Consider the following 12671-nt stretch of genomic DNA (forward strand, 5'->3'; position numbering starts at 1 on the left):
TAATATTATTTATTATTTAAATAAAAAGATTTAATATTAATTTTTTATTTTAATAATAAGGATTAGCATTAATAATAATTTTAAATAATAATCTTAATATTTTATTAAAAAAATATACTAATATTTTAATGGAAAATATATATTACAATATAATTAATAGATGTTTTATTGTACAAAATATAAATATTTTAATAATATAAGTATTTGTTATCTTGCTTAATTTTATTTATCCCTTTGAACACTAATGTGATATTATCTGTTCTCATATCTATATTCATATTATTATTAAGATTGAGTTAATGTTATCTCTCAACTGAGTTTCAACTTAGTTATGAAATTATTGAAATTGTATATGTTTTTTTAATATTTTGATAAATCTAAAAAAAAAAGATACGCATAATAGAAATCACAAGTTTTGAACCCAAGACATTATAATTTATACGGGCTCAAATTTACCATTTAATTAAAGCCACATTTATTTTTTACATAATATTTTTATAAATTTGTTCCATAAAATTTTTCACATTATGGGTGTGTCATAATCTAGCTATTATTATTTAATTATTTAACTGAGTTGATATCACCCATCAACCAGGTCCCAACTCAGTAGGGAAATTACTAAAAATACATTCTTTTGCAAACCAAGAAATATTACTATGCAAGTATTTTTGCCTTTTTATATATTTTTTATAAAAATCTAAAAAAATAATTACATGATGGGATTTGAACTTAAAACATTTTAATTTTTAACATCTTAACCTTATCATTTCAATCAAAGCCCTATTTTCTTTTTATATCAATTTTTACAAATAAATTTATTGCATAACATTTTTCACTTATGTCGTGACTAGGGGTGAAGTCAAAAATTTTATTTAGGGGGGACCGAGATAAGATTATAAAATTTAGGGGAAGCTAAAATATTTATATTAAAAGTGTTTAAATTAAATTATTAATTTTTCAAAAGGATTAAATTTATGAATTTTCCATTTAATCGTAGGTCAAAAAGGACTAAAATAAATCTTTTAATTCTGGGAGGAGGTATAAATGCAATTATCCCATTGAACCAAGGGAACCAAATTAAGTTGTGATGTGGCATTGTAACTTCAAATTGAATTGTTTTCAAACACACCTAAATAAAAATACTATAACACATAAAATTAGGTGCAAAGCAATGATTTATCATTAAGGCAATGCTCACCGGACTATGAATGTCATTTGGCTTTCTAATATAGCTGTAAATATTCGTTATAACAATAATTATAAATTAAGACACTAAATTTATAACACTTTCTTTCAACTTTTTTGTTCTTTACAACGTTTTTTTTTTGTTAATTTTTATGAAAAAGTAAAAATAATGAAAAAGTTGTTAATTAATTTTAAAAAACTAACTTAAATAAATTTTTAAGACACTTCTATCATCCTCCTCAAATTTCTTTACAGTAATTATTTAAGTTTTAACGTGGTTAAGTAAATTTTTCTTTATGATTTAAGGGTGTTTTTTTTATATAATATTTAGAACTATTCATAGACTCTTTTCAACTTTTAAATAGGAGGATAATGCATTTCAGCACACTCAAACCATGTCCTCCTGTACTAACAACAATATTGATACCAATCGAGCTAAAACTCAACGACGATTATATATATATTAATTTAAATTAATTATATTTATTAGCTAAACTTTAATATGAATTTTGAATATATTGAAAAATTAAAAGATAAATAATAATTGTATAAGTTAAAAACCACAATTTTAAAAAATATATATGTTAAGTTATAGGGAATAACTTATGTAAGATCCTAAAAATAAATAAAATTTTGCCACATCATCAAATTTTAAATATATGACATTATTTTTATACACTCACCCGTAGAGAAATTATGGACCTTTTTTACCACATTATTCATGGTCTCTTTTCAATTATTTAATCACATTTCAACAATTTTTTCCATGCCATTGACACATAATTTTGATAAATTTTTTTATCCTGAACCCTGGATATAGAATCCCGAACCCAAAACTCAAAACCTAGAACCCTAAACATGAGCTCATAACCCCAAATATTTAAACCATGAACCCCAAACTCATAACTCGTAACTCCAAACCCTTAAACATGAACCAATAACCCTAAATCATAAGCCTTGAATATTAAATCTTGAACCCTGAATCTCAAATCCCAAACTCTAACCCCAAACCTCAAGGTTCAAGGTTTAAAGTTCAAGGTTCGGGGTTCAAAGCAAAATAATTACCAAAATTATGTGTTAATGACATAGAAAAAATTGCACAAAAATTACTACTTTTTTTAAAATAGGTTAAACAAAAAAAATAACTTATGAAAAAAACTGATTAAAATTTGTAAAAGAAGAAAAAATATTTGTTTATAATTTAAAAAATTAAATATTTTAAGTAATTTAATTAAAGTTAAATTAAATTGGAGAAGATATTAGATATAGATGAATGTATAATAATACTTTGCTATCTTTAAAATTTAATAATGTGACACTATTTTATTGGTACCTAAAAACTATGCTTTTTAAGATAATCCTAATATGGTTTATTCCCTAAGTTATATATTAATGTAATTTAGAAATTTTTATAATTAATTTTTCCTTTTAACTTTTTTCAATAATTTAATTATTATTTTTAATATTCAAAATTAAACATTAATAGATTTTAAAATTGAAAAATTATTTTTTAGTATTTTTGAATAATCTAATTATTTTTAATATTTAAATTTATTTAATATTTAAAAACCATATACTATTTTTTATAAATAAAAATTATGTATTAAGACCATTTATCTTTATTATTATTTTGAGATTTTTTTATATCATTCATATCCGTGTTTGGAATATTCGTAATTATTCCTTCTAACAATGTCATATTCAAGGTTCAAACCTAGATCCTCCCCTTACAAGTATTGCACCTAACCATTTATTAATTATTTTCAGACTTATTTTTTTATATTATTTATGTCCATTTTACAATTCATGTTTAAGATTTATGCTTACCCCTCTAATAATTTCATCTCTAATATTTGAATATAATTTACCTTAGAATTGCACTCAAACTCTTATTAATTATTTTCTAAGTTTAAAACTCGATATTGAATATAAAACCCATTTTCTTGTATACTTTGGCTTAAAACATTCGGAAGCATTAATATATCCCCGCCCCCGCCCTTGCCAACCCCCCCCCCCCTTCGTCCGCTACTCAAAGCAGGACGATTTTCACCCACTCATTCCATCAATCATAACACCCCCTTTCTCTCTCTCTCTCTCTTCCTTTTCTTTCTTTGCCGTTCTTTCCATTTCCTTCCCACCATATTTACTTCACTACTTTCTTCCTAATTTCTCTCTCCCGATTGGACTGGACTTGTCATATCATATTTTTTGTACACTTCTCAAATCCCTCTGTCTCTTATAATTAATTCATATAAAATACAAGCAATACCCAATAATTTTCTTGTTCTTTGTCGTCCTACCATCTTCCCTTTCTTATTACTATTCTTCTTCTCTTCAACCTTGATCCATTTATGCTACTCTTTCTTTTTCTTTTCCTTCATTTGTTGTTGAGGAACGTTATATAGTTAGGAGAAAGAAAGTATTGAGAAGCCAAAAGAGAGGGGAAAAAATGTCAATGGACTTGACATCTGAACGTGTTTGGTATGTTCACTGCAACTTCTGCAACACCATTTTAGCGGTACTGCACTGAATTCCATTACTATATATTTCTTTCTTTCTCCACCTCTCAACGTGTTTGGTATGTTCACTTTATTTATTTATTTTAAATGTCTTTCCTTTCTGTAAAAGTGAGTTGAATTTGCCATGACTGGCTTGTTTCTGTTTGTTGAAATAGTTTTCGTTATTTTCTCGAAGAACAAAGTGGGAGATTTTTCTTGATTTAACCTGAAAGATGTCCCAAAAAATCCACGTTACCTACATGATTCATGGTTGATGGATCGTGAGATTTTTCTTGATTTTAACTTGGAAAATGACTAAAAGCAACGATCTAGAATTCCCATCTAAAACAAGCACAAGTGTTGTAGTTGGAGCGAAGTGAAAGCATTCTGGAAGGCCCTTTCAAAGTTTGATCTCTCATGAGCAAGTAAATGAAAGCTTGGGCAAGTGAGTGATAAAACTTTCCCGAGATAGCTACAGATAGGCTAAGCCTAGGGTTCTTCCAGGTCAATGTACAAGTCAAAAAATAGACGAGTTTCTTTCATTTTCTGCATTTCAACCTCATGGTTATGGTATTTCATGTCCGATTTACTAAAGTCATCTCTCTAAGTGCAAGTTCATGGTTATGTTTTCTGGTCAAAGCTGGAAATTAAAATAATGATTTTTCAAAGATCTTTTCCTCTTTAAGGCGGTGTTGCTTTTGTTTTCTAACCAAGCACTGGAACAACGCACTCATCTTTATTTATGATCGATATTCGATGATATCATCATCAACTTCTTTATTATATAATCTGTTGCATAGGTTGGGGTCGGTCTGACCTTTTAAGTACAAAAATGGTTTTTTTTCTTTCCTTATACAAAGAGGTTGTGGAGAGAGAGCTTGGCCAAGAGAGAAATCATGGGGTACCCAATAACTTTTTTTTTCTTCATTCATATATAAACATGCCTCTGTTAAGCAAACCCCTTTTGAAAACCAACAAAAATTACATTTAAAATACAATCTAGTCGCGTTCTTTTCATCTTTCTCTTTCTCTTTCGTCAATCAGGGCTTATACATATGCGTGTGTGTGTGTGTGTTTTTCCTATCTTTTATAATCTTGGTTGCGGTGTCAGGCGCACCGAAAGGAAAGCAGATATTGGAAGAAGTCCTTTGAAGTTAATAGTTATAATTATTTGCCCATGTAATTTGGTATCTGATATTAAAGAGACTCATATTAAAATTTGAAAGGATTAGTTCATGAATGCTTTCGCTTCTGTTTCTCCTTCTGTCAAACTGATTTGGCAGGACTTGGGATGTTCCAAGTTTCTATATTATGAAACTTCAGTCTTTTGGGGGTATTCTGGGTCTGGATATGGCAGATCTGAAGACTGTATGTGGGAATTTTGGAATCTAAATAGATATGAGGCTTGGATTTCTTGCTTAGGGTTTGAAATTGTTTTAAACAGCTTTGAATGACCAAAAGAGAAAGATAGGGTTGATGGCATGCTGTGCTGACAAAGCTTAACAGCTTCAGACATGGTTGCATTTTGAGCAGGTGTCACGACATTAAGAACCATTAACAATTCAGAAATGGTAACCTTTGCAGGTTAGTGTTCCATGCAACAGTGCGTTCAACATCGTGACTGTTAGATGTGGGCATTGTGCCAATCTGCTGTCTGTAAATATGGGAACTTCACTTCAAACAGTTCCCAGTCAAGATGCTCAGGTAATTTCAGCTTCTTTTTTTGTGCTCCCCCCCGCCCCCCGGTTTTTCGGGACATTCTTATCACTTTCTCAAATATTAATTAAATAAAATAATAATTTAATAAAGAATGTTAGCAGTAAGACAAGGAATAATATATAATATTACTTTTTCTTTTTGAGTGACCAAAGGTTCCTAAGCATATTATTTTATGGGTTTATAAGATAGGGTATGAGTCAATCATTGTTTGTTTCAGATGATTTCAACCTCTTTCATCTGATTTATTCCCCAACTTTTTAGTTTCTCCTATAGGGTTTTTTGAGGCTAAATCTTTAGCTTACGCCCCAAGTTTAGGTTCAATAGAATTTTACCTCTTTTTCTTTTCTTAAATGTTATTAAAGGCTTTGTGGGCCAATTCTTTGGATGATTTACTTGTTTGTTTTGTCTTGTAGAAACAGCAGATAACGATTGATGAAGATCATTCAAATAAGGAATGTGGGTCGTCTTCCAAATGCAACAAGTTTTCTGCAGTTGATTCTACAGAGCAAGAAGCAACTAGAATGCCACCTATTCGCCGTTTGTCTCACTCTCTCAATCTTTTATATATAATGTGTGTCATTCAAATGCATTGAGATAGGTGCCATTCAGTAAATTTTACATGCATAGCTGATACCAAAGTGCGTTAAATGCTGAACCAACTACCAATGCCTTTTTGATGATGGATAAACGTCTCCCCTCACAAAAGGCCGTAATATAGTAAATAACGAGGCTGAATCAATCACACAACATTATGATACAGGGCCACTTGAGGAGCTAGCTTTCACCTATCAAGCAACTCATTTGATTTTTCCTCTCAACCATGGCCCCTCCCAAGATGGTGACCTTACACACAACAAGTTTAACTCATTAATTATTAACAATTCCCTAGACACCACCCGTATACCATAACAAAGTTTCCCCCCTATATCATCACGTACGCTAAATCATCATATTGCAGTTATCACAAAGAATTCAAAGCAACGCTATTTGCCTTTCTGGTTTGCTTGTATGTAGATAGGCCATTATTGAGTACGTCCCCAGGCTGGTATACCTGCCTGTTTTGTGAAGATTTAGCTGGCCAAAGTAAAGTCGATTGCCTATCCCACCAGAAATTTTCGACCCTTTTTCGATTGTATACATTGTTTAACACATTTATCTGAAAATATCCATGATCATACTTATATATGTTATTAATCAGAACCAGAATAAAAAAGCAATAATATAGAGATAGGAAGCTTTAATTAATGTTTTGTTTGATTAAGCTTTATGATTTGATGTTCAATTAACTATATGATAAAAAAATGCAGCCCCTGAGAAGAGACAACGTGTTCCTTCTGCATATAACAGGTTCATTAAGTAAGTTATAACCCAAATTTCGTGGCTAATTACTTTCATTATGGATCACAACCCTCTCCCTCACAGTTTCCTTTTCTGGGTTCTTACTATTTTATATAGGGAGGAAATCCAAAGGATCAAAGCTAGTAATCCAGACATCAGTCACAGGGAAGCTTTCAGCACAGCAGCAAAAAATGTAAGTTTTTTTTTTAACGTTCTGCAAATGCATACTCGCTTTTTTATATTCAATTAATAATACGTTTACAGGAAATTAATCCATTTAATTAATAGGGTATGCCATAATTCCTTACCATTTCAATTTAATTTTACATATGCAGAGATATTTACTTAGGTTGTTAGCATGGTAGCACAATATTAAGCCTCTCAACTACCTTCAATTCAGGGCTTAATTATGCTTTTATTTCTTAAGCTACTCATGGTTACATATACATGCATGTAGAATAGACAAGGCAATGATATTTTTGATATACTTATGCGTTACTCTAAATCGTATATGTATAAGACTATAACCAACTAATAATGCATAACATCAGCTAAACAAAATCTATTAAAAAATCCTTAATGGAATCGATGTCACAAATTTTAAAATTTAATATTTTAAAAAGAATGAATATTATTATAATGATATGTTTATCTTTAAATATTTCTATGTAAAATCTTTAATAAAAAAAATTAAAAACCACTACTTAAAATAAAACAAATGTTGAGTTCAAAACAAAGATTAATTAAGAATTGCACATGAGTGCTACCCCTCCAACTGTGATTAAAATGTTAAATAAATAATTTTTTTTTCTTTCAGCTTGATAACTAATTACCTGCTCCCTTTGTCTTAAATTAAATAAAATCATCAGATTTTCTAATGTCAAAATTTATTTAAAAAATTTTGAGAAATTAATGTGCAATGTTAAAAAATAAAAATGGATTGGTTTACTAAAAAATAAAATCAAAATGAAAATGCTTTGAGAGATAGAGAGAAGTAAAATACTGCGAACATGTGGGATGAGGTAGAAACTAGCATAGGAGATATGGCGAGAGAGTGGTTTTATAACATATTTGGTTAGGCAATTCCTGGACCTATATATATCATTAATTATCTAATATTCTTTTCTCTAGAGGCATAGGCAAATATTGATATGAAACCCAATTATGTAACCAACTACACTGAAGCATTTTTGGTAATATATGACCATATTTGTGTAGAACTAGAAAAAGGCTGCCAAACTCCTGCATTAAAAAATTAAGTTAAATAAATAAATAAAACATGTAATAGTTTTTTAACAATAAATATAAGAATATATCCATTAGAGAGGAGATGATATCTACATTCAAGCTCATTTAGTATCCCTTTTGAGAAGAATGAAAAATAATTTAGTTAAAAGATCTCCATGAAAAAATAGCTAAGTTACCAAACCTATTAAGAGATAATTTTTTTTTTAAATTCACAATTAGCTCATGATTGTAGACTAGTTGGTCTTCGGTTGTTAATCATAAATCATACCACTCAAAATGGGAAGAAAAAGTTTCTATTCAACAATAAAAAAAAATACTTAAATACATGAATTCAAACAAGTTTAAATATGTATATGCTTTTTTTGATACAATACCTAAAATTACTCATAACCCTCTCAACTAATAAATAAGAAGATAATGCGCTTCAACCCATTTAAACCCATGTCCTATTATATTGACAACAATACACATGCCAATCAAACTAAAATTCAATTGACACATAGAATAAAAGTTTTAAGAAAATGTTTAGGAGTTCTTTAAATATTTTTAATATATATAAATATGTACTTTTATTTGTTGTAAAGAGGAGCCTCGAAGCCAATTATTTGAAGAAAATATAGACTGAAATATTAGAAATTAAAATTTTAAACCCTAAAGCTTAACTTTATCTCAACCCTAAAGCCAATTATGTTGCAGTGGGCACATTTTCCTCACATTCACTTTGGGCTAAAGCTGGATGGAAGCAAACAAGCAAAACTTGACCAGGGATATGCAGATCAGGGTTCTCAAAAGTCTAATGGGTACTGCTGAAACACAATGGCATCCTTGTGAGTAGAAGACAGTTACCATTATCATCATATCATATCATATATATAATAAATATATCATATGTTTAAACACTAAATGTGTGCTGGTTTTCACATTTTATCCCTTAGATGTAATTCCTTTCTGCTGTAGTGATTGCATTTATATATGTTTAATTCAGATGGTAATTTCAAGCGGAATTATATTAAATGTGTAATTTCTTTTTATTAACAATAATGGTGAGGTCTTAACCTCTTATCCCTTTGCTCTTTTCTCTCATTTCTCTCTTTCTACTCAGAGTGGACAGCCACTTTTTTCCACTGTATCTAGCTACAAATCTAGGACCACTGAAGCAATATATGACATTTCATTGATTTAGGGCTCTGCACAAAGAACAAGTTCCCCCCCCCCCCACCTCAAATATTTCAACTTCTGGTTCATTTTAAATGCACGTTCTTGGCTTCTGTTTCAACCTATCTCATCACCAATGCATGCAGGGTCGAATAGTTAGGAGTTTTGTATAGTTAAGTTATGCTGTAATTGCAGATACAGCAATGGCATGGATGGATGGATGACAGAATGATTAGTTTTGTAGTATTTTACTATTTTATTGGGTTATTTATAAAAATATACAGAACCTGTCATGTTCAGAGCTTAAATCAAATCGTTAAGAAGCTTTTGATCAGATGAACAAAAATAATTGTAGTTTGTAGTATTTGGTTCGGTTATTAAGTTATTTTTTCTTTTTACTTTTCACCGAATTTGATGGCACAAAAATCATGTCATGCAGCAATATTTATAACAATGCAGATACCGCCTTGGGAATTGAGATGCACACAAACAACTTTCACAATGCTTTGGGGCTTGCCCAACAAACCCCTACAAATATTCTTCAAGGGACTAATCACTGCATGCTCTTCCTTGATTATTGTATCATTTACCTGCCTCAATCTCATTCCCTTTCCTAAAACACCTCCCCAGCCTTTACATGAAAGCACTTTCTCTTTTTTAGGCATGCTTTAGATTGGATAAAAAACTTTACTTTTCCAATATACGAGAAATATTAAATTTTTAGATTTTAAATTTGAAAAATTACGTGACAGTTTTTTAATTTATTTATGGAGATTTTAACCAGACAATCCTCTTGATAACATTAGGGTCTGTTTGATTGCCAGTAAAATATTTTCCGTAAAATGATTTCGGGAAAATATTTTACTTTTCTGTAAAATTATTTACTGGAAAATATTTTCTGGTGTTTGATTGAATCTGTGTAAAATATTTTCGGCTGTTTAGCAGATTTCCTGGAAATATTTTTCGAAAAAAATGTTTTTACATATATTGATATGTATTAATAAATTTTTATATTTTAAATTATTTTTACATATATTGCAATGATTTATTTATAATAATACTCAATTATTAAGCTACAATATTAATCGTTATAAATTGAAAAAAATTAATATCAAATAAATTATTTGTAATTGTGTTAAAAAAATAAGTATTGAATAATTAAAAAAACAAGTTACTGGAAAATCGATAAACAGAAGTAATTTTCTACCGGAAATGAAGGAAGGAATGAAGGAGGCAATAGAGAGGAGAGCACGGAAAATGTCTTATGGAAATTGAAAGGGTAAGACATTTTCCCTAAAATGTAACCCATTTTCCCTTGTTTTGGAGTTCATTTTCCAAATGGAAAATATTTTCCGCCAATCAAACGCTGGAAAAGTTGGAAATGATTTTCCGGAAAATCAATTCCTTCAATCAAACAGACCCTTAGTATTATCGGATATATTAAAAAAAATTACCCATAAGTATTGAGTGTAGTGATAAGATACATTATACTCTTAAAAGAAAAATAAAGTTCAAATTTTTGAGACAATATTATTGAGAAAAACGACCACAAATCTTGAACATACACCATAAAACAAACATAAAATTTAAAAATATATTTTTTTAAGGAACTAACAAAAATGACTTAAATACACTAACAAAATACTTTTAACAACAGTGATTCAACCATCAATGAAGTGGTAAAGTACTTGTGTTCAGATTTTCAATCATCACCGGTCTTAGATTAGATCTTTGGAAAATCTATCTCTACCTCTTATTTAAAAAAAAAAAATTGGTGACTGCCATGTTTGTCAATCTTGTCAACTGGGAATAGTTATTATCTGAGCATTAATTGAAAGAAATCCTGGATAATGATACCATCCAAATATCAATTTAAATTTTATGATTGAAAGGAATGTCTTCAAAAGGAGCCCCCAAAAGTTAGCCCTTTTGCAGGGGTAACATAGCCTATGGAAATGGAAAATTTTCACATATTTATTTCAAAGTCAAATTGAAGACCAAGGGAGCCAACCAAGAGAAATGGTAATAAAAACCCTAGATGTATTGTCAACAACGTTAATAGTGAGTGATACTGGCCATTATAGGATTGGTAAACATCAATCACTATCTCATTAGGTTAAAGGACATCAAACTTAATTAGTGCTTAACTTGGCCATTAATCATTTTTATTACCTTAATTAGTGCTTCTGTCAGGATGAGGTCATGAAATCCTAGCATCAACAAACAAAAGAACAAAGTGTATGAAGCACGGCCATTATCCATTGTCGATTCCTTTGAAGAAAAATGTAGAGTTAAAAAATAATTAATTAATTAAAAATAGAAGAAGACAAAAGCAAGAAAGATTGAAAAATGGGGGTCCCTTTTGCATGGTGCAATCCCCACTAGAGCACACAGTAGTATACTCACTCGATGCCCCTCCTCCAAATGACCAAATCGATCCCATCATAAAAGTGGGGCTACCAATTCACCACCAAATGGGCATGGTATTGTCATGTATATTTATTTATATATAAGCGCCACTACTCTACACTAAAATTGTACTCAAATACCAAGTTAGAAGGAAGTTAATGGTATTGGTTAATGGTAATGGTAATGGTAAATGGTAAATGGGGGTGTAGATGAAGATGGGGTTTGTCTGTGGGAAAAGAAGCTAATAGTACAGAATCTGTAATGTCAAATCATGAAGTTGGTATTTTGGATGTATATAAATGGTGGGGTTTTTGTTATTTATCTAAAAATTGATACTAAACTGGGGTGTCATGTCAGATGTAAGGAGGGCCAAGTTAAAGCTATATGTGTTTATATATTTCTCTGGGATTGAATTAGAAACAGGAAAAGAAAAGAAAGAGCAGAACTGCTAACTTTTGTGCGAAGCATGCAGTAGGGGAGAGAGACATAAAAAAGTTGAATGAATCAATGTCAGAATTTCAGTCAGCCAGTCATCAGTGACATAACCTTTTCTTTCTCGTCGCCAACATCAATGCTCTGAGAAGATAATTTCAGATTTCCCACTTGATGCCTTTGTCTTTGCAATTTTTATATGATAAACCCTAAGTATGCATGCCCCCACCCCCACTCCTTGTATATAAATATAATAATTCCAAGAGAAGAGAGTCGACGTCCCGGCGTGCTTTTCCTGATCTGCTGCTTTCATACCATAATTTAGCACCGTTTTAGAAAATAAAAAATTAATTTCAAAAATTGAGTTTGTGCTCAATTAATAATTCACTCAGGAATTTAAATAATAATTCAGATACATAATATCTATATTTAATACTCATGTAAAATTTATCCATAATATACATAAAAGTACAAATTTGAATTTTTTTTTTGAAACCGATGGAAATACTTCTTATTTTTCATCATATTACTAAAATAAATTTAAAAATAATTATATACTTGGATAGTAACTCAAAGCATAACATATAAAAAGTTGTTATAATTATAATTATTAGTCAAAAAAATTATGTAAAAAAGTTGTATTAATTTTTTTAAATTGCGCTTATTGATGTAAAATAGAATTATTAT

The 12671-nt window shown here is 29.9% G+C and overlaps 1 protein-coding gene across 6 annotated transcripts; it reads left to right on the forward strand.

Moving 5' to 3' along the window:
* The first annotated feature begins 3144 nt into the window (after positions 1–3144).
* LOC107941975 (putative axial regulator YABBY 2) lies at positions 3145–9054 on the forward strand. Of its 6 annotated transcripts, none has more exons than XM_041097616.1 (6): positions 3145–3703; positions 5268–5387; positions 5816–5939; positions 6710–6758; positions 6858–6933; positions 8685–9054. In XM_041097616.1, the coding sequence occupies exons 1-6, from the start codon at positions 3635–3637 to the stop codon at positions 8796–8798; spliced, it is 552 nt and encodes a 183-aa protein (XP_040953550.1). In that variant the 5' UTR covers positions 3145–3634; the 3' UTR covers positions 8799–9054. The 6 variants fall into 6 exon arrangements, with proteins under 6 accessions (XP_040953550.1, XP_040953552.1, XP_040953551.1 ...); XM_041097618.1 differs by having other exon boundaries at positions 3175–3703; positions 5825–5939; XM_041097617.1 differs by having other exon boundaries at positions 3222–3703; positions 5822–5939.
* Positions 9055–12671: the final 3617 nt, after the last annotated feature.

The sequence above is a fragment of the Gossypium hirsutum genome, chromosome D07 (assembly GCF_007990345.1).
Source record: "Gossypium hirsutum isolate 1008001.06 chromosome D07, Gossypium_hirsutum_v2.1, whole genome shotgun sequence".
NCBI lineage: Eukaryota > Viridiplantae > Streptophyta > Magnoliopsida > Malvales > Malvaceae > Gossypium > Gossypium hirsutum.

What these genes read in the sequence shown, in the direction of transcription:
- LOC107941975 (XM_041097616.1), top strand. Translation starts at nt 3,635, where the DNA reads ATGTCAATGGACTTGACATCTGAACGTGTTTGGTATGTTCACTGCAAC. An exon ending in TTCCCAGTCAAGATGCTCAG is followed by an intron (nt 5,388 to 5,815) that starts GTAATTTCAGCT and finishes TTTGTCTTGTAG; the next exon opens with AAACAGCAGATAACGATTGA. An exon ending in TCAGCACAGCAGCAAAAAAT is followed by an intron (nt 6,934 to 8,684) that starts GTAAGTTTTTTT and finishes ATTATGTTGCAG; the next exon opens with TGGGCACATTTTCCTCACAT.